The 27452-nt window shown below is 43.9% G+C and overlaps 1 protein-coding gene across 8 annotated transcripts in view; it reads left to right on the top strand.

The window, feature by feature from the left end:
* The window catches only part of LOC141127058 (uncharacterized), a 291214-nt gene that overhangs the window by 190094 nt on the left and 73668 nt on the right, over positions 1-27452 (top strand). For 5 of the 8 annotated variants that reach the window (XM_073613212.1, XM_073613213.1, XM_073613210.1 and 2 more), the window contains 9 exons: positions 2586-2690; positions 3595-3699; positions 4113-4217; positions 8152-8256; positions 9187-9291; positions 9706-9810; positions 13907-14001; positions 16003-16040; positions 16150-16206. In XM_073613212.1, coding sequence (XP_073469313.1) covers positions 2586-2690; positions 3595-3699; positions 4113-4217; positions 8152-8256; positions 9187-9291; positions 9706-9810; positions 13907-14001; positions 16003-16040; positions 16150-16206 — 820 coding nt within the window. The remainder of the gene's footprint in view (positions 1-2585; positions 2691-3594; positions 3700-4112; positions 4218-8151; positions 8257-9186; positions 9292-9705; positions 9811-13906; positions 14002-16002; positions 16041-16149; positions 16207-27452) is intronic. The other 3 variants (XM_073613215.1, XM_073613214.1, XM_073613211.1) reach the window with 3 other exon arrangements.

The following is a 27452-nucleotide window of genomic DNA, read 5'->3' as shown; positions in this document are numbered from 1 at the left end:
GTCGCTAAACTTTTTTTTTTAAATTAGCAAAAAATAAACAGGGTCTGCAGTGTTAAAAACAATTGCAGACATTTCATGGCCCTGATGTTCACTCTGACAAGCCTCCCCCTCTCAGGGGAGGATGCCATTTGTAGAGATGAGTAGGCTCTCCAGAGCTTGAGGGAGACCCTTTTAGCTCTTTTTTGGGGATGTTTCAACCCCCCCTTCTGACCATAACCCGATGCACAAAGCAGAGGGACTACCAGAAGAAATTGCATTCACTGCTTGAGCAATAGTCCAGCTACGGCCGCTGCTATTAATGCTCAGCCTGATGCAAATAGTAAATGTGTCAAATAGGAAATGCCTGTGTCACCAAAACCTCTTTCATGCTCTTCTTTGCTCTTATGTCTCTCTGACAATTTTGCAGCCAGCATAAATGGAGTTTTTTTTTTAAAAACACACTCCCGCGTTGGAGGATGCCAATGCCGCGCTAAGCCCCACCCCCACTGTCGCATCGCGCCCCCCCTCCTTTATTTTTCAAAAAAAGAGTTTTCCCGCGCAAGCACGGGCCTCCGTTCCGACGAGATCGGCTGAGTGGGGAGGGATGGCATGGAGGAGACCTGGAAGTCACCGCCATGTAGGGGCGGTGAAAAAAAAACGGCATTGCCAAACGTTTTTAGTTCTCCCTTATACTCAGCCTCTTGAAGAGGGGAAGAGTTCAGCTCAGGTGGGGGTGTCTGGAGGAAGCAAAACCCCCCAAACTTACCGGAGGTCTGCCTGCTAGCCGGAGGAAAAAAGTCTGCTGCTTCTGTGACACAGCGTGACTCTGAGCAAAGCATGAGAAGGTACGTGCTCCATACAGCCCTCAGTGGTGACACTTAGGCATGACAACATTTACTTTAAAGGAGACATTTCATAAGAAAATTTAAAGATTCCTTAGAAAAACTCCACTTACCTTTCCCGCCGCATGATTTTCTGTGGTAAAACCAACAGACCCTATCTTCACCCTTCACGGTGGGTTCCGTTAACAAACCTTCAGGAACCAGGGACCCTTGGGGAACCCACAATCCTGGAACTGTAAAAAGCATCCCGCCAGTAAACTTTATGGCCTTAATACCAAAAGTACTGGATCCCACGGTCCAGCTCTCTAAAAAGAGAAGTGTTACAGGCAAAACCTTGTTTCTTCGGATACGAGGCCCGGGGACCATTCAATTCGGCCTAATGCCGTGTACACTCGACCAGACTTTCGACGGACTGAATCACATCAGACTTTTCGACTGACTTTTCGACAGACTTCCATCGAATCGGACTTGTCTACACACAATCACACCAAAGTCCGACGGATTCGACCGTGATGACGTACGACCAGACTAGAATAAGGAAGTTCATAGCCAATAGCTGCCCTAATGTCGGTTTTCGTCCGTCGGACTAGCATACAGACAAACGGCTTTTTCGACCGGACTCCAGTCCGTCGTAAAGATTTGAAACATGTTTTAAATCTAAAGTCCGTCACATTTTCGACACAAAAGGTCAGCTGCAGGTCCGATGAAGCCCACACACAGTCAGACAAGTTTGGTCGAAAAGTCCGGCCGTGTGTACACGGCATAAAAGACACTTTGAATGGATCCGGCTGCATAGCTAGCCCCAGCAAGGATTGCTGCAGAGGAGCTCAGCACAGCACATCTTCACTCGTGACCAACACCTTAGACACGGGCGAAAAAACTGAGATACTCCCAGTAGTGGGAAGGGTTATATAGGGAGGCAACTTCCTGTTTAGGGTGTGCCAGTGTCCAGCACCTGAATGTGGACTATAACCCACATAGTAATTACTATGGCTCTATGTCCTGTGATTAAAGAAAAAGAAAAAAAAAAAAAAAAATATATATATATATATATATATATATATATATATATATATATATATATATATATATATATATATATATTCATTTAACTCAATTATTCTGTATATCTCATCCACTCATTAATTTTCTAACACATGTTGAAAGCGGAAGTGATGTAACATTCTTTTACTTCCACTGTGTGAGACACCTAGATAACAGGTAAGAAGCCTCACTTTTGTTATCCACTGTGTGCGCTGCTAGTATGTCATGTCATGTCATGTCAGAGCTTACTGGGTTTCAAAGAAGGCAAGTTGTTGGCGCCCGCTTAGCTGGGACCTCTGTGACTGAAGACGGCATATACAATTCCTGGGAAAACGTCATCTGATAGGCATAAGCGCAGTCAACATGTCAACTGGCCGAAAGACAAAAGGACATTGTGCAGTACTGTGGCCCAGATTTTTGCATGAAGAATTGTATCAGATTCCATTATCCACCATCCAAGGTTTATATTTGTCAATTCCTAGGAGAATTCAGGCCATCTTGGATGCCAAAGGCGGTCCAGCACCATAATGGGTATTAATTTTGTTCTTTTCCATACTTGTTTCCACAATTTTGTCCAACCCCTGTATACACATATATATCTTTTTAATAAGAATGAATGGTGGTGGCAAGTAAGACGGCATAGCAGATGAAAAGTGTTGAAAAGTATTTATATCAACTCTATTTGATGCTTATTTTATTTTATGCTTATAATGGATACAGGACAGACAGCGGATGAGCCGGCTTCACCTGGTAAGCCCCCAGAAGATGGACCCATGCTTGTGGAGAAGATAACACATGCAGATGAAGACACTGTACTCCTTTATGGTGAGTTCAGAGATTTCTAGCTGCAAATAAATGTGTTGCTTTGACTTTCCCAAGTGTTAATAAACATGTATACATATATATACTGTATCTTTTTAACCATTTGCCGACTGCGCTATAGCCAAATGACGGCTACAGCGCGGCCAGCCAATTCTGGGAGGGAGTCATATGACGTCCTCCCGTGATCAAGCCCGGCAGACACTGCGGTCGGATCACAGATTCAGGTAAAGAGCCAATCAGTGGCTCTTTACCCTGTGATCAGCTGTTGTCCAATCAGGATGTAAACAGAAACCGGTTATCGTCATTCCTTTCCTCACGCTGACAGCATGAGGAGAGGAGAGCCGATAACTGGCTTGTGTAAAAGAGACATGTACACTGATAATCAGTGCACTGATTATCATTGCAGTCTGTACAGTGCCCACCATCACTGCCTATCAGTGCCGCCTCATCAGTGCAGCCTATCAGTGCATATCAGTGCAGCCTCCTCAGCGCACATCAGTGAAGGAGAAAAATGACCTCTCTGCAAAATTATATAACAAAAACAAACAACATTTTTTTTTTTTTTTAATTTTCGGTCTTTTGTTTTATTTAGCAAAAAATAAAAACCCAGTGATTATTAAATACCACCAAAAGAAAGCTCTATTTGTGTAAAAAAAAAAAAAGATAAAAATGTCATATCTGTACAATGATGCATGACCGCGCAATTGTCATTCAAAGTGTGAGAGTGCTGAAAGCTAAAAATTGGCCTAGGCAGGAAGAGGGTAAAAGTGCCCAGCAGGCAATTGGTTAATAAGAAAATAATTGTGGCATCAAGTAAGCAGGCATAACAGATAGAATTTTGTGTTGAAAACTTTTTAAGTTGCTTCATTTAACACTTTATTATTCTTTATGGTAATAATGGATGCAGGGCAGACATTGGACAAGTCAGCTTCTCTTAGTGACCTTGAGGAAAATGGACCCATGCTTGTGGAGGAGATAACACACATGGATGAAGACACTGCGCTCCTTTCTGGTGAGCTTCGAGTTTTCTATCTGCACATAAATTTGTTGCTTGGTTTTCCCAAATGTTAATAAACGTGTGTACACATATCATGAAACTTTAAAACAAGGGCAGTATTCCACTGTTGCTCCAATATTCAAACAGCGCTGCGCGAAAATTGGAGCAACAGTGGAATGCTGCTGCAGTGTAAGGTGGCTGCTGTGAAATTATTTCATAATTTGTGCATTTATTTTGGCTTTTTGATTACAATTATTCCAAAGCGCAGGGTGAATTTAGGATATATATATATATATATATATATATATTTTTTTTTTTTTTTTTTTTTCAATAAGAAAAGAATTGTGGCAGCAAGTGAGAAAGCATAACAGGTAGAAGGTCGTTTCATTTAACCCTTAATTTTTTTTTTATGGTAATCATGGATGCAGGGCAGACATCGGACAAGCCAGCTTCTCCTGGTGACCTTAAGGAAAATGAATGCATGTCTGTGGAGGAGATAACACACACAGATGAAGACCCTGTAATCCGTTCTGGTGAGTTCAGATTTCCCAGCTGCCCATAAAATGTGTTGCTTTGGGCTTGCCAAGCGTTAATATACATGTATACATATATATCTTTTCATTCTAAAAAGAATAATGGCAGCAAGTAAAAACCATGTGTATTTTACAGACTACTCAGATAATACAGATGTACAGAACAATACAAGCATAAATGGGCATTAGTGGAGGAAGGCCGGGGTAAAGGATTGGGCAATAGCACTGCAAGCTGACAGCCTCATATTTATACAGTTGTGCTCAAAAGTTTGCATACCCTGGCAAAAATTGTGACATTTTGGTATTTATATTGAAAATATGACTAATCATGCCAAAAAACTGTCTTTTATTCAAGGATAGTGATCACACGAAGCCATTTATTATCACAGTTTTTTGGCTCCTTTTTAAAATCATAATGATAACAGAAATCACACAAATGGCCCTGATCAAAAGTTTACCTACCCCGGGATGTTTGGCCTTGGTACAGACACAGAAGGTGGCAAATATAAGAAATTAGAAATAAACCGTGCTGTAACCCAAGTGAACAATTAATCCTCAAAGAAGCTGCAATCTCGACAATAAACATCAATTGTAAAGTAAACATAAAAATAAAAGAGTTGCGCTAAACCATGTACAAAATTACATAAATAACATAAGTGAAAAATATTTTGATGGTATATGTAGATCAGGATAAATGTGGGTAACAACTGAATATAGTCCACCAAAATGTCCCATCAAGTGAAAATTAAATATAAAATAATAGTGACTCCAAATAGCTCGTAAAAAATAAAAAGTCCAAGTGATAATTGATAAATGATCCGTGACTAAAGAGGAGGATCCACCACCGAGAGTAGAAGGGGTTGGTTCTTACCAGATGGCCATGACCCCCCACTACAGAGGATCACAGCAAGCAGGCAAACTTGTAAGATAAACAATGGAAGCTTCTGCCGGCATCCACTAGAGGTCGTCACACCATCAGCCAAACCCACAGAACTCGTGGCAGGGATACACCATAGAGTACAAAAGGGGAGCTCACATAGTGTAAAATCGTAGAGATTTATTTAAAATTGAGTACATAAAATGAACACTTACAAAACGTTTGAAGATAGAATAGCCTTAAGTCCGGTTCCTTGGCCACAGGAGCACGGACAAACCCGTCCTAATGGAATGTAACACTGTATGGGGGTGATGTCAGCGCGTCGTCTGGCTCCGCCCTACGCGTTTTGTGACATTATCACGTCTTCCAGGGGCACAGGCGGCGCACTACGTCACCTCCTTAAATAATCCAGAGGCGAAACCACGCCTCGCTTTGTATTCCTACATGCCGAGAGTCACCCAAGATACGTCAGATACTTCCGGAATCTAGGTGCGCTTCTCGGCACAAGCAATCGGTAAAGGTTGTCTGATTATAACAATCTATGAATACCAATGCACATAAAAAGGTTCATCTATGTATCAAACCCATATACAGTAGTGTACAATTGCATGTCATGCCCAATACATATATGAAACCAAAATAGAAATGAATGGAGTTAAATAAACATTATTACAAAAACCGACAGTAGTAAGCTTATACTGAATGGCTAAGGATCCGAAGATAATGGTAGCACTAATCACATATGGGAACTGCCAGGACTTGTTTAAAAAGAAATAACGAACAATCTAAAGAGGGGGGACTATAGATATAGCTACCCATATTCCTCCATCTAACTAATTTCAGACTGATAAACCGGAAATAGAAAAAATTGGTGAGTTGTGGGCTCCATCCAAATCTTCCCACCTGAGTTCAACAGCACCACCTGGCGGATAAATCCCAAAAAACAAACATACTAAAATGTATGTCGTTTGTAAAATCGCCAGATTGATACTGTCAAACACTAAGAGGGTATCTACTAAATAGGTTGGGAAAGTAGGGGAGGGGGGTCCCAAAAGGGGCCCCTATCAAACACTTATGCAGATAAACGCATAAGGTGGCACACACAGGTTAAAATGGCTATTAAAGGTTAATTTCCCACATTTATGCAGCCAGCATAAATGGAGTTTTTTTTTTTTAAACACACTCCCGCGTTGGAGGACGCCAACGCAGCGCCAAGCCCCGCCCCCACTGTCGCATCGCGCCCCCCTCCTTTATTTAAAAAAAAAAGTTTTCCCGCACAAGCACGGCCTCCGTTCCGACGGGATCGGTTGAGTGAGGGAGGGATGGCATGGAGGAGACCTGGAAGCCGCCGCCGTGTAGGGGCGGTGAAAGAAAAACAGCATTGCCGATCGTTTTTAGTTCTCCCTTATACTCAGCCTCTTGAAGAGGGGAAGAGTTCAGCTCAGGTGGGCGTGTCTGGAGGAAGCAAAACCCCCCAAACTTACCGGAGGTCTGCCTGCTAGCTGGAGGAAAAAAGTCTGCTGCTCCTGTGACACAGAGTGACTCTGAGCAAAGCATCAGAAGGTACATACTCCATACAGCCCCCAGTGGTGAAACTTAGGCATGACAACATTTACTTCAAAAGAGACATTTCATAAGAAAATTAAAAAGTTCCTTAGAAAAACACTTACCTTTCCCGCCGCAGGGTTTTCTGTGGTAAAACCAACAGACCCAATCTTCACCCTTCATGGTGGGTTCCATTAACAAACCTTCAGGAACCGGGGACCCTCGGGGAACCCACAATCTTGGACCTGTAAAAAGCACCCCACCAGTAAAACTTTATGGCCTTAATACCAAAAGTACTGGATCCCGAGGTCCAGCTCTCTAAAAAGAGAAGCGTTACAGGCAAAACCTTGTTTCTTCGGATACGAGGCCCGGGGACCATTCAATTCGGCCTAAAAGACACTTTGAATGGTCCGGCTGCATAGACACTGGCGAAAAAACTTAGATACTCCCAGTAGTGGGAGGGGTTATATAGGGAGGCAACTTCCTGTTTAGGGTGTGCCAGTGTCCAGCACCTGAAGATGGACTATAACCCACATAGTAGTTACTATGGCTCTGTGTCCCGTGATGTACTACTAAAGAGATTTTATATATATATATATATATATATATATATATATATATTTATATTTATATGTATTTATTTATTTATTTATTTTTTTAACTCAATTATTCTGTAGATCTTATCCATTCATTAATATTCTAACACATGTTGAAAGTGGAAGTGATGTAACAATCTTTTGCTTCCACTGTGTGAGACACCTAGATAACAGGTGAGAAGCCTCACTTTTGTCATCCACTGTGTGCACTGCTTGTATGTCATGTCATGTCATGTCAGAGCTTACTGGGTTTCAAAGAGGGCAAGTTGTTGGCGCCCGCTTAGCTGGTGCCTCTGTGACTAAAGTATTTGTGGTGCTGCAAGGTACAGTATCAAAGATTAAGACTGCATATACAATTCCTGGGAAAACGTCATCTGATAGGCATAAGCGCAGTCAACATGTCAACTGGCCGAAAGACAAAAGGACATAGTGCAGGACTGTGACCCAGATTTTTGCATGAAGAATTGTATCAGATTCCATTATTCACCATCCAAGATTTATATTTGTCAATTCCCAGGAGGATTCAGGCCTTCTTGGTTGCCAAAGGCAGTCCAACACCATATTTGGTATTAATTTAGTTCTTTTCCATACTTGTTTCCACAATTTTGTCCAACCCCTGTATACACATATATATCTTTTTAATAAGAATGAATGGTGGTGGCAAGTAAGAAGGCATAGCACAGGGATATGCAATTAGCAGACCTCCAGCTTTTGCAGAACTACAGGTCCCATGAGGCATAGCAAGACCCTGACAACCACAAGCATGATGCCCAGAGGCAAAAGCATGATGGGACTTGTAGTTTTGCAACAGCTGGAGGTCCACTAATTGCATATCCCTGGCATAGCAGATGGAATTTTGTGTTAAAAAGTATTTACATCAACTCTATTCGATGCTTATTTTATTTTATGGATACAGGGCAGACAGCGGATGAGCCGGCTTCACCTGGTAAGCCCCCAGAAGATAGACCCATGCTTGTGGAGAAGATAACACATACAGATGAAGACATTGTACTCCTTTATGGTGAGTTCAGAGATTTCTAGCTGAACATAAATGTGTTGCTTTGGCTTTCCCAATTGTTAAATAAACATGTATACATATATATATATATATATATATATATATATATATATATATATATATATATATATATATATATATATACTGTATCTTTTAAACCATTTGCCGACTGCGCTATAGCCAAATGACAGCTACAGCGCGGCCAGCCAGTTCTGGGAGGGAGTCATATGACGTCCTCCCGTGATCATGCCCGCCAGACACTGCAGTCGGATCACAGATTCAGGTAAAGAGCCAATCAGCGGCTCTTTACCATGTGATCAGCTGTTGTCCAATCACAATGTAAACAGAAGCCGGTTATCGGCATTCCTTTCCTCCCGCTGACAGCATGAGGAGAGAAGAGCCGATAACCGGCTTGTGTAAAAGGGACATGTACACTGATAATCAGGGCACTGATTATCATTGCAATCTGAACAGTGCCCATCAGTACTGCCTATCAGTGCCGCCTCATCAGTGCAGCCTATCAGTGAAGGAGAAAAATTACCTCTCTGCAAAATTACTTATTTATAACAAACAACATTTTTCTTTTTTTTTAATTTTCGGTCTTTTGTTTTATTTAGCAAAAAAAAATAAAAAACCCAGTGATTATTAAATACCACCAAAAGAAAGCTCTATTTGTATAAAAAAAAAAGATAAAAATGTCATATGGGTTAATCGATACATGACCGCGCAATTGTCATTCAAAGTGTGAGAGTGCTGAAAGCTGAAAATTGGCCTGGGCAGGAAGAGGGTAAAAGTGCCCAGCAGGCAATTGGTTAATAAGAAAATAATTGTGGCATCAAGTAAGCAGGCATAACAGATAGAATTTTGTGTTGAAAACTTTTTAAGTTGCTTCATTTAACACTTTATTATTCTTTATGGTAATAATGGATGCAGGGCAGACATTGGACAAGTCAGCTTCTCTTAGTGACCTTGAGGAAAATGGACCCATGCTTGTGGAGGAGATAACACACATGGATGAAGACACTGCGCTCCTTTCTGGTGAGCCCAGAGTTTTCTATCTGCACATAAATGTGTTGCTTGGCTTTCCCAAATGTTAATAAACATGTATAGACATATCATGAAACTTTAAAACAAGAGAAGTATTCCACTGTTGCTCCAATATTCAAACAGCGCTGCGCGAAAATTGGAGCAACAGTGGAATGCTGCTTTTGTTTTCAAGTTTCCTGGTATTGATTTAACACAGGTGTAAGGTGGCTGCTGTGAAATTATTTCATAATTTGTGCATTTATTTTGGCTTTTTGATTACAATTATTCCAAAGTGCAGGGTGAATTTAGGATTTTTTTTTTTTTTTTAAATAAGAAAATAATTGTGGCAGCAAGAGAGAAAGCATAACAGGCAGAAGGTTGTTTCATTTAACCCTTAATTTTTTTTTATGGTAATCATGGATGCAGGGCAGACATCGGACAAGCCAGCTTCTCCTGGTGACCCTAAGGAAAATGAATGCATGTCTGTGGAGGAGATAACACACACAGATGAAGACCTTGTAATCCGTTCTGGTGAGTTCAGATTTCCCAGTTGCCCATAAAACGTGTTGCTTTGGGCTTGCTAAGCGTTAACATACACGTATACATATATATCTTTTCATTCTAAAAAGAATAATGGCAGCAAGTAAAAACCATGTGTATTTACAGACTACTCAGATAACACAGATGTACGGAACAATACAAGCAGAAATTGTGAAATTTTGGCATTTATATTGAAAATATGAGTAATCATGCCAAAAAACTGTCTTTTATTCAAGGTTAGTGATCACACGAAGCCATTTATTATCACAGATTTTTGTCTCCTTTTAAAATCATAATGATAACAGAAATCACACAAATGGCCCTGATCAAAAGTTTTACCTACTCTGGGATGTTTGGCCTTGGTACAGACACAGAAGGTGGCACACACAGGTTAAAATGGCTATTAAAGGTTAATTTCCCACATTTGTGGCTTTTTAAATCACAATTAGTGTTTGTGTATATATAGTCAATGAGTTTCTTAGTTCTCACACGGATGCACTAAGCAGGCTAGATACTAAGCCATGAGAAGCAGAAAAGAACAGTCAAAAGACCTGCATAACAAGGTAATGAAACTTTACAAAGATGGAAAAGGATATAAAAAGATATCCAAAGCCTTGTCAGTATTGTTCAATCATTTAATAAGAAGTGGAAAATTTGGGGGATCTCTTGATACTAAGCTAAGGTCAGGTAGATCAATAAAGATATCAGCCACAACTGCCACAGGAATTGTTTGGGATACAAAGAAAAACCCACAGATAACCTCAGAAGAAATATAGGCTGCTCTGGAAAAAGATGGTGTGGTAGTTTTTAAGGAGCACAATACGATGATACTTGAACAAAAAAAAGAGCTGCGTCTCTGAATCATTTAGATGTTCATTGGCATGACCATGCATGTGCCTTCTTGAGGAGGGGGGCTTGCCGTGTTTGGAGGAAGAAAAATGCTGACTATGACCCTAAAAACACCATCCCTACAGTCGAGCATTGAGGTGGAAACATTATGCTTTGGGGCTGTTTCTCTGCTAAAGGTACAGACTGACTTTGCCACTTTGAAGGGCCAATGGACGGGGCTATGTATTGTAAAATCTTTGACAAACCTTCTTCCCTCAGCCAGAACACTGAAGATGGGTCATGGAGGGGTCTTTCATCATGACAATGAACCAAAACATACCACCAAGGCAACAAAGGAGTAGCTCAAGAAGAAGCACATTAAGAACATGGAGTGGCCTAGCCAGAAACAGGCGTCCTGAACTTGCTGTTGTGCGATCGCATGCGCTCCCATTAACACCAGGCGGGCTATTTAAACCAGACTATCACACTGGGACTTTGCTGTCTGCTCTACGGCATTACGTGTGTCTTGATTCCTGAAAACCTGTTCCAGTACTTTACCCGGCTTGCTTCCAACCATCCCCGTCATCCTCCTGCATCTGACCCCGGGTTGTCTGACTTCTCTTCTGCCTGCTCCTCCGGTAACTTTATCACCTGCCTGATTACCGAACTGGCTGTTTGATGCCGCGTACACATGAGCGGACTTTACGGCAGACTTTGCCCGGCAGACTTTTCGACTGACTTTATGACGGACTTTCTGAATGAACTGACTTGCCTACACACAATCCACCAAAGTCCGCCGAATTCGTACGTGATGACGTACGACCGGACTAAAACAAGGAAGTTCATAGCCAGTAGCCAATAGCTGCCCTAGCGTGGCTTTTTGTCCGTTGAACTAGCATACAGACGAGTGGACTTTTCGACCGGACTCGAGTTCGACGGATAGATTTAAAACATGTTTCAAATCTAAGTCCGTCCAACTTTTGAGAAAACAAAGTCCGCTGGAGCCCACACACGATCGAATTGTCCGACGAAATCCCGTCCGCCGGGCAAAGTCTGACGTAAAGTCCGCTCATGTGTACGCGGCATGACCCTCCAGTTTCAGTATCCTGGTCCCAGCTTCCAGCCTGCTGTCCAGCACCAGTCTGCGGTCCAGTTCCAGTATCCTGGTTCCAGCTTCCAGCCTGCTGTCCAGCTCCAGTCTGTGGTCCAGTTCCAGTATCCTGGTTCCAGCTTCCAGCCTGCTGTCCAGCACCAGTCTGCAGTCCAGTTCCAGTATCCTGGTTCCAGCTTCCAGCCTGCTGTCCAGCTCCAGTCTGCGGTCCAGTTCCAGCATCCTGGTTCCAGCTTCCAGCCTGCTGTCCAGCTCCTGTCTAAGGTCCTTCTGTACAGTGTTTCCTGAACGCCAGACCAACCTCCTGCTGTTGATCCTGCCAGGCACTCGTGCTACTCTTGACTCCTGTGCCTCCTGTTCATACTACCAGGGGCCTCGAGTGGGAGCCGCAAGAGAGGCCATCCCCTGCAGATCGAGCTCGTCCACTAGATACGTGACAGTAGCAGACAGCCATGACCGAGCCCGAGCAGGGAGCCTCTCCTATGGAGGAACTTTGTATGCACCTGACAGGCCATACCCAGGCTGTTAAGAGTCTACAGGAAGGATATACACATCTGGAAGAACGGGTCCAAGTACTTTCTTCCCCCACTGCTATCCAGGGGCCTTCTCACCCATCAACTCCTTCAGCCAGCACTGCCTCTCCCACAGTGGTTATGCTGCCACCCAAACCAAGAGTTCCCACTCCTGAAAAGTTCTCCGGGGAATGAAGCAAATTTAGGGCATTCCGGAACTCATGTGAACTATACTTTGCCCTGAAACGCCGCACCTTTTCCCTAAAAGCCACTAAAGTGGGCTTTGTGATTTCTTTACTCCCGGGTGAACCTTTCTGGAACAGAAAGCCAAGGTATTAACCAATTTGACTACTTTTTTTTTTATACCATGGCCCAACTCTACGAGGACCCGCAGCTCTCCGCAACCGCAGAGGCTGCCCTGCATACCCTTCAACAAGGGCACAGGACAGTAGAGGACTATGTTGCAGAATTCCGGCGATGGAGTGCAGATACTGACTGGAATGACGCTGCCCTCTGTTACCAGTTTTCATGGGACTCTCCGACCCCTTAAAAGATGGACTGGCTTGAGTAGGAATTCCCCAGACCCTGGACGCCCTAGTCAACCTCGCTATACAAATTCACCAGCGTTTGAGAGAGCAAAGAGCGGAAAGAGGTGTTGGGGTCGCCCGTCCTACCTGGATGTTGCCCAGAGTCCCCAATTACTCTCACGGAGCACCTACCGCTAGACCAGCCTCCACATCTAATATTTCCGAACCCATGCAGCTTGGAGTCCTTTGTCCTTCTCTTACGATGGAAGAACGCCAACGTCAACGGGTAAACAACCTGTGCCTGTACTGTGGGGAACCTGGGCACTATGTCAGGAACTGTCCTACCAAGCTCAGTAAGTGCCTGTCTGTCTCTTCTGATCATGCGACTACTTGGCTCAAGACTACCTCTCACCTTGCTCTCTCTATCTTGTTGCAGCTCCCAGGGAGGACTCTATAAATTCCCGCTATTATTGATTCTGGGGCCTGTAGTTGCTTTATGGACTCTTCCTTTGCAGCCAAACACCAGATTCTTCTGCTATACAAGGTCCAAGGACTTTCTATTCACCTGGCTGATGGGTCTGCGATAAAATCTGGGCCAGTCATACAGGAGACTTCTCTTCCAGTCATCATCGCCAATCTGCACCAAGAACTGCTCCGCTTGGACATTATTTCTTCACCATTATTACCTGTTATCCTCGGTATGCCGTGGCTACAAGCCCATAACCCTTCCATCAATTGGGTCACCGGAGAAGTCACGTTCCCCTCTCCGTACTGCCAGCAGTCCTGTATTCCTAAGGGCCCCTGTGAACCTCCTGCCCTGTTATGTTTGAGCACCGACTCTGAGCTACGCCAGTCTTTTCCCGAGACCCACCATGACTTCTTAGACGTATTTAGCAAAAAGGGGGCCATCCCATTGCACAATCCATTTTGATGTAAAGCCATATATAAAAGCCAATAGTACTCCATCAAAATAATTTTGATAACCAAATGCAGCGTATTTTCAACTAGTCATAATTGAAAGTCCTAAGACTTTACAGTGCTTTTGTGCAGTTTCCTTAAGTTATCCATTGCACACAATGCAATTTGTTTACATTTTATTTTGTTTTCAGGAACTGTGCAAAATGCAGAAATGTGTTTAAACTCAGATGATGAACAAAGGAGATCACACCAGTTGATGCATAACCATACAGATGAAGAAAACATGGTCAGTTCTGTGATAATTTGCAAATATATCAAACATTGCTATATCAGGGCATGCAGTAGCTACTCCAAGAACCAGTATTATTGTTCAGTGTGTGTACCTATTCCAACAAGCGGTCCTGTGAACTACCTTTTTAGATCTCCTTACTGTACCTGATGGGTTTTTTGTAACTCTTCTTGATTCTCCCTTAGAGTAGAGAAGGATCAGTATTTCAGGCAGGTTCTCTGGGTTGCCCTCAGTATCTTCCACTGTAATTGCAGCAATTAGTGCACCTTTCGCATAGGCATCTGGTCTGATAAACAGAAGATCCATGAACAGATGTTAACTGAAAGTAATAATGACAGATTTAAAAAAACGAACAAAAAAAAAAAACACGTTAGGCCTCATGCACACGGACGTTTTTACAGCTGCTTTTTTGAGCTTTTTTTCAGCTTAAAAAGGCCTGTCTATGTTAGTCTATGGCTTCATGCCCACCTAGGCGTTTTTGAGCTGCAAATGGCATAGGCGTTTTTAAGCTGTAAAAAACCCCAGGACCAGTGGGTTCTGAGAGACGTTTTTCAGCTGTAAAAACGCTCTAACGCTGATAAACGCTCAAAAACGTTCAAAAACATCATTCACCAATGTTTTTTAACGTTTTTGATCCATTGAAAAAAAAAATTTGAAAAAAAAAACGCTAAAAAAACGCTAAAAAACGCTAACGCGGAAAAACGCTCAAAAACGCTATTGCAAAAATGTTGAAAAAAGCTGAAAAAAGTTTTTAAAAAAATCACTGCAAAGATACTGGCGTTTTCATAACGTTATTTTAACAGCCTGTGTGCATGAGGCCTTATACTTACCTGTGCAATGGTTTTGCAGAGAGCAGACCCAATCCTCTTCTCAGGTCCCCCCACTGGTGCTCCTGGCCCCTCCCTCCTGCTGAGTGCCCCCATAGCAAGCAGCTTAATATGGTGGCACCCAAGCAGACTTGCTCCCGAGCCGCTGCTCTGTGTGTTCATTCACACATTGAGCATGACTCAGCCCCGCCCCCGCTCTCTCCTCATTAGCTTACTGGCTGTGAAGCCAATGGCAATGGAAGTCAATGTCAATGGCACCCACTGCTGTCTCGGCCAGTGAGAAGGGAAAGACCCGGGAGAGCCAGTGCTCTTGTGCACAATGCACACACTAGATTGAGATGCGGCTCCAGTAAATATTAGTGGGGACTGGGGAGGCTGCTGCACACAAAAGGTTTTTTACCTTCATGCATAGAGTGCATGAAGGTAAAAAACCTTGAGCCTTTACAACCACTTGAATCACAGCAGAATGGAATACCTTTCATTTTTATGACATCCTTGTCTATTGCGTTTTCTGTTCCATTTAGGAACCAGAGCTTTCTGGACTTATGGGTTAGACCTATGGGCAACCGGATGTAAATGGACCTGCATCTGTTTATATGAGCCTACGTCAGATCCATCACATTTACTGTAGGTCTGAAAATACTGAAAAGGATGCAGACCTTTTCTATGCTGGACAGACTCAGTGGTGTCAGACTCATGATCAGATTCATCATGTTTAGGTCTGAAAGCAAAGAAAACGCTGTAGACCTTTTCCATTTTTTTTTTGGATTGGAACAGACTTGGAGGCAATTGGATGTAAATGGAAGCGTGTCTGTTTACATTCAGCCACCCATAGAAGCCCATGAAGCTTCCGATCAGGTCTACCTAAAAAACTGACAGGCAGACCTGGTTGGACCACCCGTGAAAGGGGCCTAATTCTTGATCATGTGTGTATATGCAAAATTATTACAAATGAGAAACCTGTTTTAATGATTTGATTAAAAACTCTCTAGATAAAGGTTTTTGATTAGGTAATTCCATAACTACAGCCTACAGTAAGCAACACGTTTGCATAAAATAGCCTGTGGTATACTTTTTTTGCATTATTCAAATGTTTCTGTACCTTTTATGTGAATGTTGACACTGCACAGTATTTAAATATTAAGTATTTGTTGATTTCTTTGATGCCTAGGAAGTCCCAGGACCATCTAGCACAAACCTTGATGATATGTAAGTGATATTGTTTTAGCTAACAAGTAGATTGGATCTGTGTTATTTCTGTGGTCAGTTTTTCCTACTGTGAATAATACAAATCTCATTTTATGTGACACCTTCCAAGGAGTGCAAGGGGACATGGTTCAGAGGACCTCATCTTCTGGGAAAACATTACAAAAATGTAAGATCCTTTTCTCCCAATAGCTCACAATGCAGACCTGTCCATGTTCACTATTAGGGGGAAGGGGACTTTATAAGGTTGCATGCAAAGTGCAGATTTCTGGAGCCAGGCAGAAAAGCCTGTAAATGTTTAAACAAAATGTTACCCAAGCTCAACCGCTAAACATTAGAAGTGTATGCTGAGGCCCAGTGCACAAGCTGGGATGTCCAGTTCCCTGTATAGTAAATATAAAGCAGGAATTAATCTTGCTTAATTCCTTTCTCAAAGTAGGCAGAGTCACAGTGATTTTCCTTAATCACAACTAAGTTTTTAATAACAAATCACGACTCGTCTTACCAGAATGAAAGGCATTCGGCAAGTATGGTAGTAGATGTAGTGGTGTACGAAGGGAGATTGCTGCAAGTATGGGCATGGGGTACTAGGAGTGGTAGAGTTCTCAACAATTAATTTAGTGTACATAATGTATTCATAATGTCACAGATTAGGCCATATTAAAAAAGCACTGCAGGGAAAAAATATGTATAATTAAACCACAAGGATTTTATTTTCAGTTTGTTCTTTGCATGTGTAGTATGACATATAAATTAAAGATCAGCATAACATTTTTGCCTCCTACAGCCCATTAGGCCTGCATGCTATACAATGTTTTTGTGTATTTTCAGGATGACACCAGCCTGTGCCATGTTTGCTGTATCTTTTAAAGGTTGGCTTTACATAGAAACATAGGAAAATTATGGCAAAACAAGGACGGGTCTATTTATAAAGCAGTGAATGTGACTTCTACCATTCTCTTATGTGGAAGAATCCATCACTGTTATTTAAAACACATGCACCAGGAAGATTTACTGCAGGGAATGTTTGTCAGATGCACTGCTTTAAAAATATAACCCCTTTGAGTCTGCCCCCTTTTTTTTTTTTTTTATCAGTTTTTCTGTTTTGTATTTAACCTTTTTATCTGAGTATAGATTTATGTTTGTCCCAAACATGTTTAGATTTACTTACTGTTGTCCCTCTCTAAGCTGTAAAAAACCTGGTTGATCCTGCCTGTTCATATGTCCCGCTTAGTATGATTACCATGGTCAGGTTACATGCCTCCATCATCCCGCTTCTCTCCCCCTTTCCCCCTCCCTCCCTGCCTGCCAACTCCTGTGTGTATGAACTGTCTCTGCCCCCCCCCCCCCCCCCCTCCTGCCGCTATTATTAGTTGGCAATAAAAGTAAAGAAATATTACTGCCACTCCCTCTGTTCTATCAATCCATCATACATTGTGTAAATATTTGTATAAGACGATGCCTGCAAATACCCTATTTAAAATCTTTTATGGCCAGTCACATGACCTCCAGCCGCTCTCTTCTCCCTCTAAGGGCTACAGCGGGAGGGGCTGAGCGGCCAGCACAGCAGTCACGTGACCTCCCCGGCTGTCATCAGAGGGGATCTTGGCCCCTCTCGCTGTAGCCCTTAGATCGGAGGAGAAAACCGGCTGGAGGTCACGTGACCAGCCATAAAAGCTCTGAGATAAGGTATTTACAGGCATTTGTTTTATACAGACATTTACACCGTGTAGGATAGATTGATTGAACAGAGGTGTTGGCAGTTATATTTCTTTACCTTTACAACCACTTTAAGTTCCTGAAGTATCTCCTGATATGTTTTATCTTGCAGATCTTTCATCATTTTTTTTGCCCATCTCTGGACTTGTTCTATCTTACAATATCTTTTTGTAAGTGAGGTCTCCAGAAATTGACACAATATTCTAAATGAGGTCTAACGAAAGATCTATATAAGGGAATAAGGATCTCTTTCCTCCTTCTAGTGATCCCTTTAGTGATAAAAAAAGACCTATATAGGGGAATAAGGACCTCCTTCCTCCTGCTGGTGTACCCTCCAGTGATAAGTAAAGATCTACTGTCTATAGAGGAATCGGGACCTCCTTCCTCCTGCTGGTGTTTCACCTAGTGATAAATAAAGATCTATATAGAGGAATCAAGACATCCTTCCTTCTGCTGGTGACCTCCCTAGTATTAAGTAAAGATCTATACAGAGGAATCAGGACCTCATTTCTCCTGCTGGTGATCCCTCTAGTAATAAGTAAATATCTATATAAGGGAATCAGGACCACCTCCCTCCAGTTGGTGACCCTATAGTGACAAATAAAGATCCAAATAGGGGAATCAGGACCTCCTTCCTCCTGCCAGTGACCCCTCTAGTAATAAGTAAAGATCTATAAAAGGGAATCAGGACTTCCTTCCTCCTGCTGGTGACCCCTCCAATGATACACCCTAGAATTATATTCTTTTTTCTAATTGCACAGCCAAACTGTTAGCTATTTTGCAATCATTTGGAATAAAAAAATATATATTTTTCCTTTGTACTTCTAGCCAACACTGAACCCCCAATAGTGTACTCTGACAGGATGCCTTTTTGTATAGTGCATTATTTTGTATTTAGAAACATTGCAGTTTCCACTGCTTTGACCAATTTTCCAGAAATACCAAATCATGTTCCATGTTAAAACACCTCTAGGAATATAAACCCCATTGCACACCTTTGTGTCATTAGAAAAAAGACATACAGTACCATGTCCAGCACATGTTCAGTTATATCACTTAAACGGAATAAATAGAACAGGACCTAGTACAGAGATTTGTAGTACACCACTAGTGACTGAACCCCATTTACAACAATACTGATATCTATCCTTTAGTGAACTGCATACCCACAGAATAACCCAAAGGTTTTGTCCTAGCTTGTACAGCTTTTTGAAGAGATCATAGTTACATAGTTAGTGTGAAATCATTATGTGGAATTGTATTAAAGGTTATGTTGGACCCAAGATAGGATATGTTCCCAGCACTACCTTGGTCCAAACTATTTGACTTAAAAAGCCTTCCTTGGACCCCACCAATCTTAACAACTTATGCCCCATCTCCTTGCTCCCCAAACTCCTTGAACACCTGGTCTACAACCAACTGAGTGACCACCTCATTAAGAATAACCTTATTGATCCCCTTCAACCTGGATTTCACCCTTAACACTCCACAGAAACTGCTCTCCTAAAACTCACAAATTATTTACTAACAGCAAAAACTAATGGACACTATTCTGTACTCCTACTTCTGGACCTTTCGCTGGCCTTTGAAACAGTTGACCACTCCCCCCCCTCAAAAAACTTTACTCCTTTGGTCTCCATGGTCTTTATTGGCTCTCATCCTACCTGTCCCACCGCAGCTTCAGTGTCACTTCTACTTCCTCCTCTCCTCTTCCTTTTTCCATCAGGGTCCCCCAAGGTTCTATTCTTGGACCACTGCAATTCTCAATCTACACCTCCTCCCTCGGTCATCTGGTAGCCTTCCATGGCTTTCAATATCATTTCTATGCTGATGACACAAAAAATCTATTTCTCTACCCCTCAGCTCACAACATCAGTGTCCTCACGCATCACTAATTTACTGACTGACATATCAGTCTTGATGTCACACCACTTCCTCAAACTCAACCTGTCCAAAACCAAGCTCATAATATTTTCTCCCCCATGTACCCCTTCCCCTGATTTCTCTGTTGAGATCTATGTCATAATCATCAACCCTTTCCCTGCATGCCAGGGTGCTAGGTGTAGTCTTGGACTCTGAACTATCCTTTCGGCCCCACATCCAACCACTTTTCAAAGCTTGCCGTCTCAACCTTTGTAACATCTCCAAAATATGCCCCTTTCTAATCCATGACACCACAAAGCTCCTAATTAACTCCCTGGTTATCTCTCACCTCGACTACTGCAACTCCCTCCTTATTGGCTTACCTTTACATAGGCTATCCCCCCTTCAGTTCATAATGAATGCTGCTGCCAGACTCATCCATCTTACAATCTGTTCAGTGTCTGCTACCTCTCTCTGCCGATACCTCCATTGGCCACCACTCACCCAACAAATTAAATTCAAAATACCAATAACTTACAAAGCCATCCACAACTCGGCCCCCAGCCACATCACTAACCTAGTCTCAAAATACCAACCAAATCGTTCTCTGTGTTCTTCCCAAGACCTCCTGCTCTTTAGTTCCCTTGTCACCTCCTCATATGCTCACCTCCAGGACTTCTCCCGAGCCTCTCCCATCCTTTGGAATTCCCTACCACAATTTGTCAGACTATTTACTACTCTATGCACTTTTAGGCGATCCCTGAAAACTTTTCTCTTCAGAGAAGCCTATCTCGCCTCCACCTAACAGCTGTACTTTTTGTTTTTCTCCATCAGTTCATCCCCCCACAGTTATTACCTTTTTGTATTACTTGACCCTCCCTTTTAGATTCTAAGCTCTAACGAGCAGGGAACTCTGATTCCTCCTGTATTGAATTGTATTGTAACTGTACTGTCTGCCTTCACGCTGTAAAGCGCTGCACAAACCGTTTTTGCTAAATAACTCCTGTATAATAATAATAGTCAAAAATTCAATCAGATTAGTCTGACATGATCTGTCCTCAGTAAAGCCATACTGTCTCGGATCTAGTAAGTTGTGTGTTTTTAAAAGATCATTGATCCTTCTTCTTAAGAGTGATTACATTAACTTTAATACTACATATAAATCCACTGGCCTGTAGATGCCAGCTTGTTCCTTACTACTCTTCTTGTCAATATTAGCTGTCATCCAGGCATGGGAAACTTCTACTGTTAGAAGAGATTCATTAAAAATCAGTTAATGGTTCAACAATTATACCTCAAAGTTCTCTAAGAACTCTGGAATGAACATTATCAGGACCCATTGCTAGCCAGTTCATCTGCTGTCTCTACCCCTAGAAGCCCTGACAAAGGACCTTCACCTTTAAAACCGATATGATCATCCAACCTGTTAGTGCTAGTGTCAATTAAATCTGAGAAGACGGAACAGAAACATTTGTTTAAATGATTTCATACATCCAGGTCTTTCTCAACATAAGTATTGTACTCAGTTTTCATTTTTGTGATCCCATAGTATCTTTTCTTCCTGTCACTGCTGTACCTAAACAAAAGTTTGGTCTTCTTTCGTAATCGATTTAGCCATTTTTTCCTCGCTCTTTATCCGCCCCCCTATCATTTTTTACCCAAAATGTTACAGTATGTAACATCAGCCAAACATTTTTTCTTTTTGTCTTGGATTAAAAGGGGTGGGCTAGAAATTGTTTACATTTTAGTTCACTTTTACAGAAAAACTGTAAAGGTGACTTAACTCTGAACCCGGCCCCCGCTGTATTTACCTCCCGCAATCCAGGGCTTCCGAAGCTCCTCCACCAGTTCAGAGATTTAAAATTCCCTGCTGCTTTCTCTCTTCTTCTTCTTCCAATGCTGCCAGAATAGACCAGATGGATTCTGATTGATCAGCACCGTCACATTGACATGGTTTTAGCACATAGACACAGTACCCTCTTGGCCTCTCCCATCAGCAATAATCTGCCTGCATTGCATCGAAGAGGAGAAAGACCCAGTAATAACATCACTGGGTCTGAAATAAATTATGTAATAAAAAACCGAAAGGGTTTTTTGGTTAAATATAAAATTAAATGAGCATGTTGAAAAGTGGGAAAGGAGAAACCAGGGAAGACAAATTATAGGCAGATTTTCTAAAGGTTTTAGAGGTTTTTTAACTTAAAATTAAAAAAAAAAAAAAAAAAAGAAAAACTTTAGCTGGAAAATTGTTGGTTGGGTGGAATATTGCAGCCAATCAGCTGCAGTCACTGTTCAGATATTCTAAAAGGCGCAGGCGTGGCTGTTAGAAATGAATAACCATCACAGAAGATACATCCATGCACACTGTTTAGTAGATTGAGAAAGCCATTTATTTTTCTTTTGTTCAGCCTGCTGAGTGAACAAAAGTGCCTTCTCTGCCTGGTATCGACCCTGGCTTAGCCCCGACTCTTCTCTGGATCCGATTCTGAATGAATGAATGAATGAATGATTTGTAAAGCGCTGCAATTGCGAACTGAATCGCCTCAAGGCGCTAGATGTATTCTCTGTAGCCAGCTTCTAGAAAAGGAAGGTCTTTAGTTTTTTCCTGAAGGCCTGGTGGTTTTCTTCCATGCGGAGGTTGGTTGGGAGAGCATTCCATAGGCGAGGTCCTTGGACTGCAAATCTACGTTCTCCCTTTGCTTTGTAGCGGTATTTGGGAATGAGGAGGAGGTTTTGGTTAGCTGATCGAAGACTGCGAATCGGTGTGTAGTGTTTTATTTTTTCCCGGAGATATTGCGGAGCGTTTCCTTGTATGCATTTATGGGTGAGGCAGAGGGTCTTGAATATGATCCGGTTCTTCACAGTTAGCCAATGTAGGCTTTTTAGGGATGGGGAGATGGATTCCCAGGGCTTTTTTCCTGTTAACAGTCTTGCCGCCGTGTTCTGCATGAGTTGCAAGCGCGCAAGCTGATATTGGGGTAGACCTACGTAGAGGGAATTTGCGTAGTCGAGTCGGGAATTGATGATCGTTCCCACAACTGCCGCTTTGTCCTCTTCTGGGATGAAGGGGATGAGTCTGCGAAGCAGGCGGAGGAGGTGGTGGGATCCGCTCACCACCGATCCTATTTGTGCATCCATTGTCATTCCTGAGTCAAAGATGACTCCGAGACTCTTGACTTTGGTGCTGGGCGAGATGGTCTGTCCGAGGATGGGGGGTGGTGTCCACGGAGTCTTAATTTTGGAATTTTTGTTGGCTTGCAGGAGAAGAAGTTCTGTTTTTGATTCGTTAAGTTTGAGGGAGCTAGCGGTCATCCAGTCATTGATTAAAGTGAGGCATTTCTGTAGTTGCTGATGATGATCTTTTTGTCCATTAATGCGAAGGTAGAGTTGGGTGTCGTCTGCGTATGAGTGGAAGCAGAGGTCCGTTTTCCTGATGATATTGAGAAGCGGGCGGATGTAGATGTTAAATAGCACTGGTGACAAGGGTGAGCCCTGAGGGACTCCACAGGAGACTGCCCGAGATTCCGAGGTGAATGTTCCCAGTTTCACTGTCTGAGAGCGATTCTCTAAGAAGGATGTAAACCATTTTAGGGCAGAATCTGTGGCTCCTGCAACTTCTGAGAGGCGGACAAGTAGAGTATTGTGGTCCACTGTATCGAATGCTGCACTGAGGTCTAACAGTACCAGAAGACTCGGTTCTGTACATCTGCTTGGCCGTTACCAACTTCTGCCTGCCTGACCACCCAAGACCCTGCATCCGCCTACTTACCAGCTTGGTTGCTGTCTGCTGTCCTGCACCTGCTGCTGTGTATCGGCATCTACCAGTCCACAAGCCTGCACCTGCTGCAAGTACAGGGTGTAGAGTTTAGGCGGGTGCTAGGTACAGGGTGCAGAGTTCATGAGGGTGCTAGGTACAGGGTGCAGAGTTCAGGAGGGAGCTAGGTACAGGGTGCAGAGTTCAGGAGGGTGCTGGATACGGGTGCAGAATTGAGGAGGGTGCTAAGTACAGGGTGCAGAGTTCAGAAGGGGGCTAGGTACAGGGTGCAGAGTTCAGGAGGGTGCTGGGTATGGGTGCAGAGCTCAGGAGTGTGCTAAGTACTGGGTGAAGTGTTCAGGATAGTGCTAAGTACAGGGTGCAGAGTTCAGGAGGGTGCTAAGTACAGGATTCAGAGTTCAGGAGGGGGCAGAGTTCAGGAGGGTGCTAGGTATAGGGTGCAGAGTTCAGGAGGGTGCTAGATAAAGGGTGCAGAGTTCAAGAGGGTGCTAGGTACAGGGTGCAGAGTTCAGGAGGGTGCTAGGTTTAGGGTGCAGAGTCCAGGAGGGTGCTAGGTATAGGGTGCAGAGTTCAGGAGGGTGCTAGGTACAGGGTGAAAAGTTCAGGAGGGTGCTATGTAAAGGGTGAAAAGGTCAGGAGGGTGCTAGGTGCAGGGTTTAAAGTTCAGGAGGGTGCTAGGTACAGGATGCAAAGTTTAGGAGGGTGCTAGGTACAGTGTGCAGAGTTTAGGAGGGTGCTAGGTACAGTGTGCAGAGTTCAAGAGGGTGTTAGGTACAGGGTATATTGTTTAGGAGGGTACTAGGTACAGTGTGCAGAGTTGAAGAGGGTGCTAGGTATAGGGTGCAGAGTTCAGGAGGGTGCTAAGTACAAGGTGCAGAGTTCAGGTGGGTAATAGATACAGGGTGCAGAGTTCAGGAGGTTGCTAGATAACGGGTGCAGAGTTCAAGAGGGTGCTAGGTACAGGGTGCAGAGTTCAGGAGGGTGCTAGGTTTAGGGTGCAGAGTTCAGGAGGGTGCTAGGTATAGGGTGCAGAGTTCAGGAGGGTGCTAGGTACAGGGTGAAAAGTTCAGGAGGGTGCTAGGTAAAGGGTGAAAAGTTCAGGAGGGTGCTAGGTGCAGGGTTTAAAGTTCAGGAGGGTGCTAGGTACAGGATGCAAAGTTTAGGAGGGTGCTAGGTACAGTGTGCGGAGTTTAGGAGGGTGCTAGGTACAGTGTGCAGAGTTCAAGAGGGTGTTAGGTACAGGGTATATTGTTTAGGAGGGTTCTAGGTACAGTGTGCAGAGTTGAAGAGGGTGCTAGGTTCAGGGTGCAGAGTTTAGGAGGGTGCTAGGTATAGGGTGCAGAGTTAAGGAGGGTGCAAAGTACAAGGTGCAGAATTCAGGAGAGAAATAGATACAGGGTGCAGAGTTCAGGAGGGTGCTAGGTACAGGGTGCAGAGTTCAAGAGGGTGCAGAGTTCAGGAGGGTGCTAGGTATAAGGTGCAGAGTTCAAGAGGGTGCTAGGTACAGGGTGCAGAGTTCAGGAGGGTGCTAGGTTTAGGGTGCAGAGTTCAGGAGGGTGTTAGGTTTAGGGTGCAGAGTCCAGGAGGGTGCTAGGTATAGGGTGCAGAGTTCAGGAGGGTGCTAGGTACAGGGTGAAAAGTTCAGGAGGGTGCTAGGTAAAGGGTGAAAAGTTCAGGAGGGTGCTAGGTGCAGGGTTTAAAGTTCAGGAGGGTGCTAGGTACAGGATGCAAAGTTTAGGAGGGTGCTAGGTACAGTGTGCAGAGTTTAGGAGGGTGCTAGGTACAGTGTGCAGAGTTCAGCGGGGTGCTAACTACAGAGTGCAGAGTTCAAGAGGGTGTTAGGTACAGGGTATATTGTTTAGGAGGGTACTAGGTACAGTGTGCAGAGTTGAAGAGGGTGCTAGGTATAGGGTGCAGAGTTCAGGAGGGTGCAAAGTACAAGGTGCAGAGTTCAGGAGGGAAATAGATACAGGGTGCAGAGTTCAGGAGGGTGCTAGGTACAGGGTGCAGAGTTCAAGAGGGTGCAGAGTTCAGGAGGGTGCTAGGTATAAGGTGCAGAGTTCAGGAGGGTGCTAAGTACAGGGTGCACAGTTCAGGAGGTTGCTAGGTACAGGGTGAAGAGTTCAGGAGGGTGCTAGGTGCAGGGTTTAAAGTTCAGGAGGGTGCTAGGTACAGGATGCAAAGTTTAGGAGGGTGCTAGGTACAGTGTGCAGAGTTTAGGAGGGTGCTAGGTACAGTGTGCAGAGTTCAAGGGGGTGTTAGGTACAGGGTGCATTGTTTAGGAGGGTCCTAGGTACAGTATGCAGAGTTGAAGAGGGTGCTAGGTTCAGGGTGCAGAGTTTAGGAGGGTGCTAGGTACAGGGTGCAGATCTCAGGAGGGTGCTAGGTATGGGGTGCAGAATTCAGGAGGGTGCTAAGTACAGGATGCAGAGTTCAGGAGGGGGCAGAGTTCAGGAGGGTGCTAATTACAAGGTGCAGAGTTCAGGAGGGTGATAGATACAGGGTGCAGAGTTCAGGAGGGTGCTAGGTACAGGGTGCAGAGTTCAAGAGGGTGCTAGGTACAGGGTGCAGAGTTCAGGAGGGTGCTAGGTACAGTGTGCAGAGTTCAGCGGGGTGCTAAGTACAGAGTGCAGAGTTCAAGGGAGTGTTAGGTACAGGGTGCATTGTTTAGGAGGGTCCTAGGTACAGTGTGCAGAGTTGAAGAGGGTGCTAGGTTCAGGGTGCAGAGTTTAGGAGGGTGCTAGGTACAGGGTGCAGAGCTCAGGAGGGTGCTAGGTATGAGGTGCAGAATTCAGGAGGGTGCTAAGTACAGGATGCAGAGTTCAGGAGGGGGCAGAGTTCAGGAGGGTGCTAATTACAAGGTGCAGAGTTCAGGAGGGTGATAGATACAGGGTGCAGAGTTCAGGAGGGTGCTAGGTACAGGTTGCAGAGTTCAAGAGGGTGCTAGGTACAGGGTGCAGAGTTCAGGAGGGTGCTAGGTACAGGGTGAAAAGTTCAGGAGGGTGCTAGGTGCAGGGTTTAGAGTTCAGGAAGGTGCTAGGTACAAGGTGCAAAGTTTAGGAGGGTTCCAGGTACAGTGTGTAGAATTTAGGAGGGTGCTAGGTACATTGTGCAGAGTTCGGCGGGGTGCTAAGTACAGAGTGCAGAGTTCAGGAGGGTGCTAGGTTTAGGGTGCAGAGTCCAGGAGGGTGCTAGGTATAGGGTGCAGAGTTCAGGAGGGTGCTAGGTACAGGGTGAAAAGTTCAGGAGGGTGCTATGTAAAGGATGAAAAGGTCAGGAGGGTGCTAGGTGCAGGGTTTAAAGTTCAGGAGGGTGCTAGGTACAGGATGCAAAGTTTAGGAGGGTGCTAGGTACAGTGTGCAGAGTTTAGGAGGGTGCTAGATACAGTGTGCAGAGTTCAAGAGGGTGTTAGGTACAGGGTATATTGTTTAGGAGGGTACTAGGTACAGTGTGCAGAGTTGAAGAGGGTGCTAGGTATAGGGTGCAGAGTTCAGGAGGGTGCTAAGTACAAGGTGCAGAGTTCAGGTGGGTGATAGATACAGGGTGCAGAGTTCAGGAGGTTGCTAGATAACGGGTGCAGAGTTCAAGAGGGTGCTAGGTACAGGGTGCAGAGTTCAGGAGGGTGCTAGGTTTAGGGTGCAGAGTTCAGGAGGGTGCTAGGTATAGGGTGCAGAGTTCAGGAGGGTGCTAGGTACAGGGTGAAAAGTTCAGGAGGGTGCTAGGTAAAGGGTGAAAAGTTCAGGAGGGTGCTAGGTGCAGGGTTTAAAGTTCAGGAGGGTGCTAGGTACAGGATGCAAAGTTTAGGAGGGTGCTAGGTACAGTGTGCGGAGTTTAGGAGGGTGCTAGGTACAGTGTGCAGAGTTCAAGAGGGTGTTAGGTACAGGGTATATTGTTTAGGAGGGTACTAGGTACAGTGTGCAGAGTTGAAGAGGGTGCTAGGTTCGGGGTGCAGAGTTTAGGAGGGTGCTAGGTATAGGGTGCAGAGTTAAGGAGGGTGCAAAGTACAAGGTGCAGAATTCAGGAGGGAAATAGATACAGGGTGCAGAGTTCAGGAGGGT

Source organism: Aquarana catesbeiana, linkage group LG02 (genome assembly GCF_042186555.1).
Source record: "Aquarana catesbeiana isolate 2022-GZ linkage group LG02, ASM4218655v1, whole genome shotgun sequence".
Classification (NCBI taxonomy): domain Eukaryota; kingdom Metazoa; phylum Chordata; class Amphibia; order Anura; family Ranidae; genus Aquarana; species Aquarana catesbeiana.
This window is presented reverse-complemented; position numbering and strand designations above follow the sequence as displayed.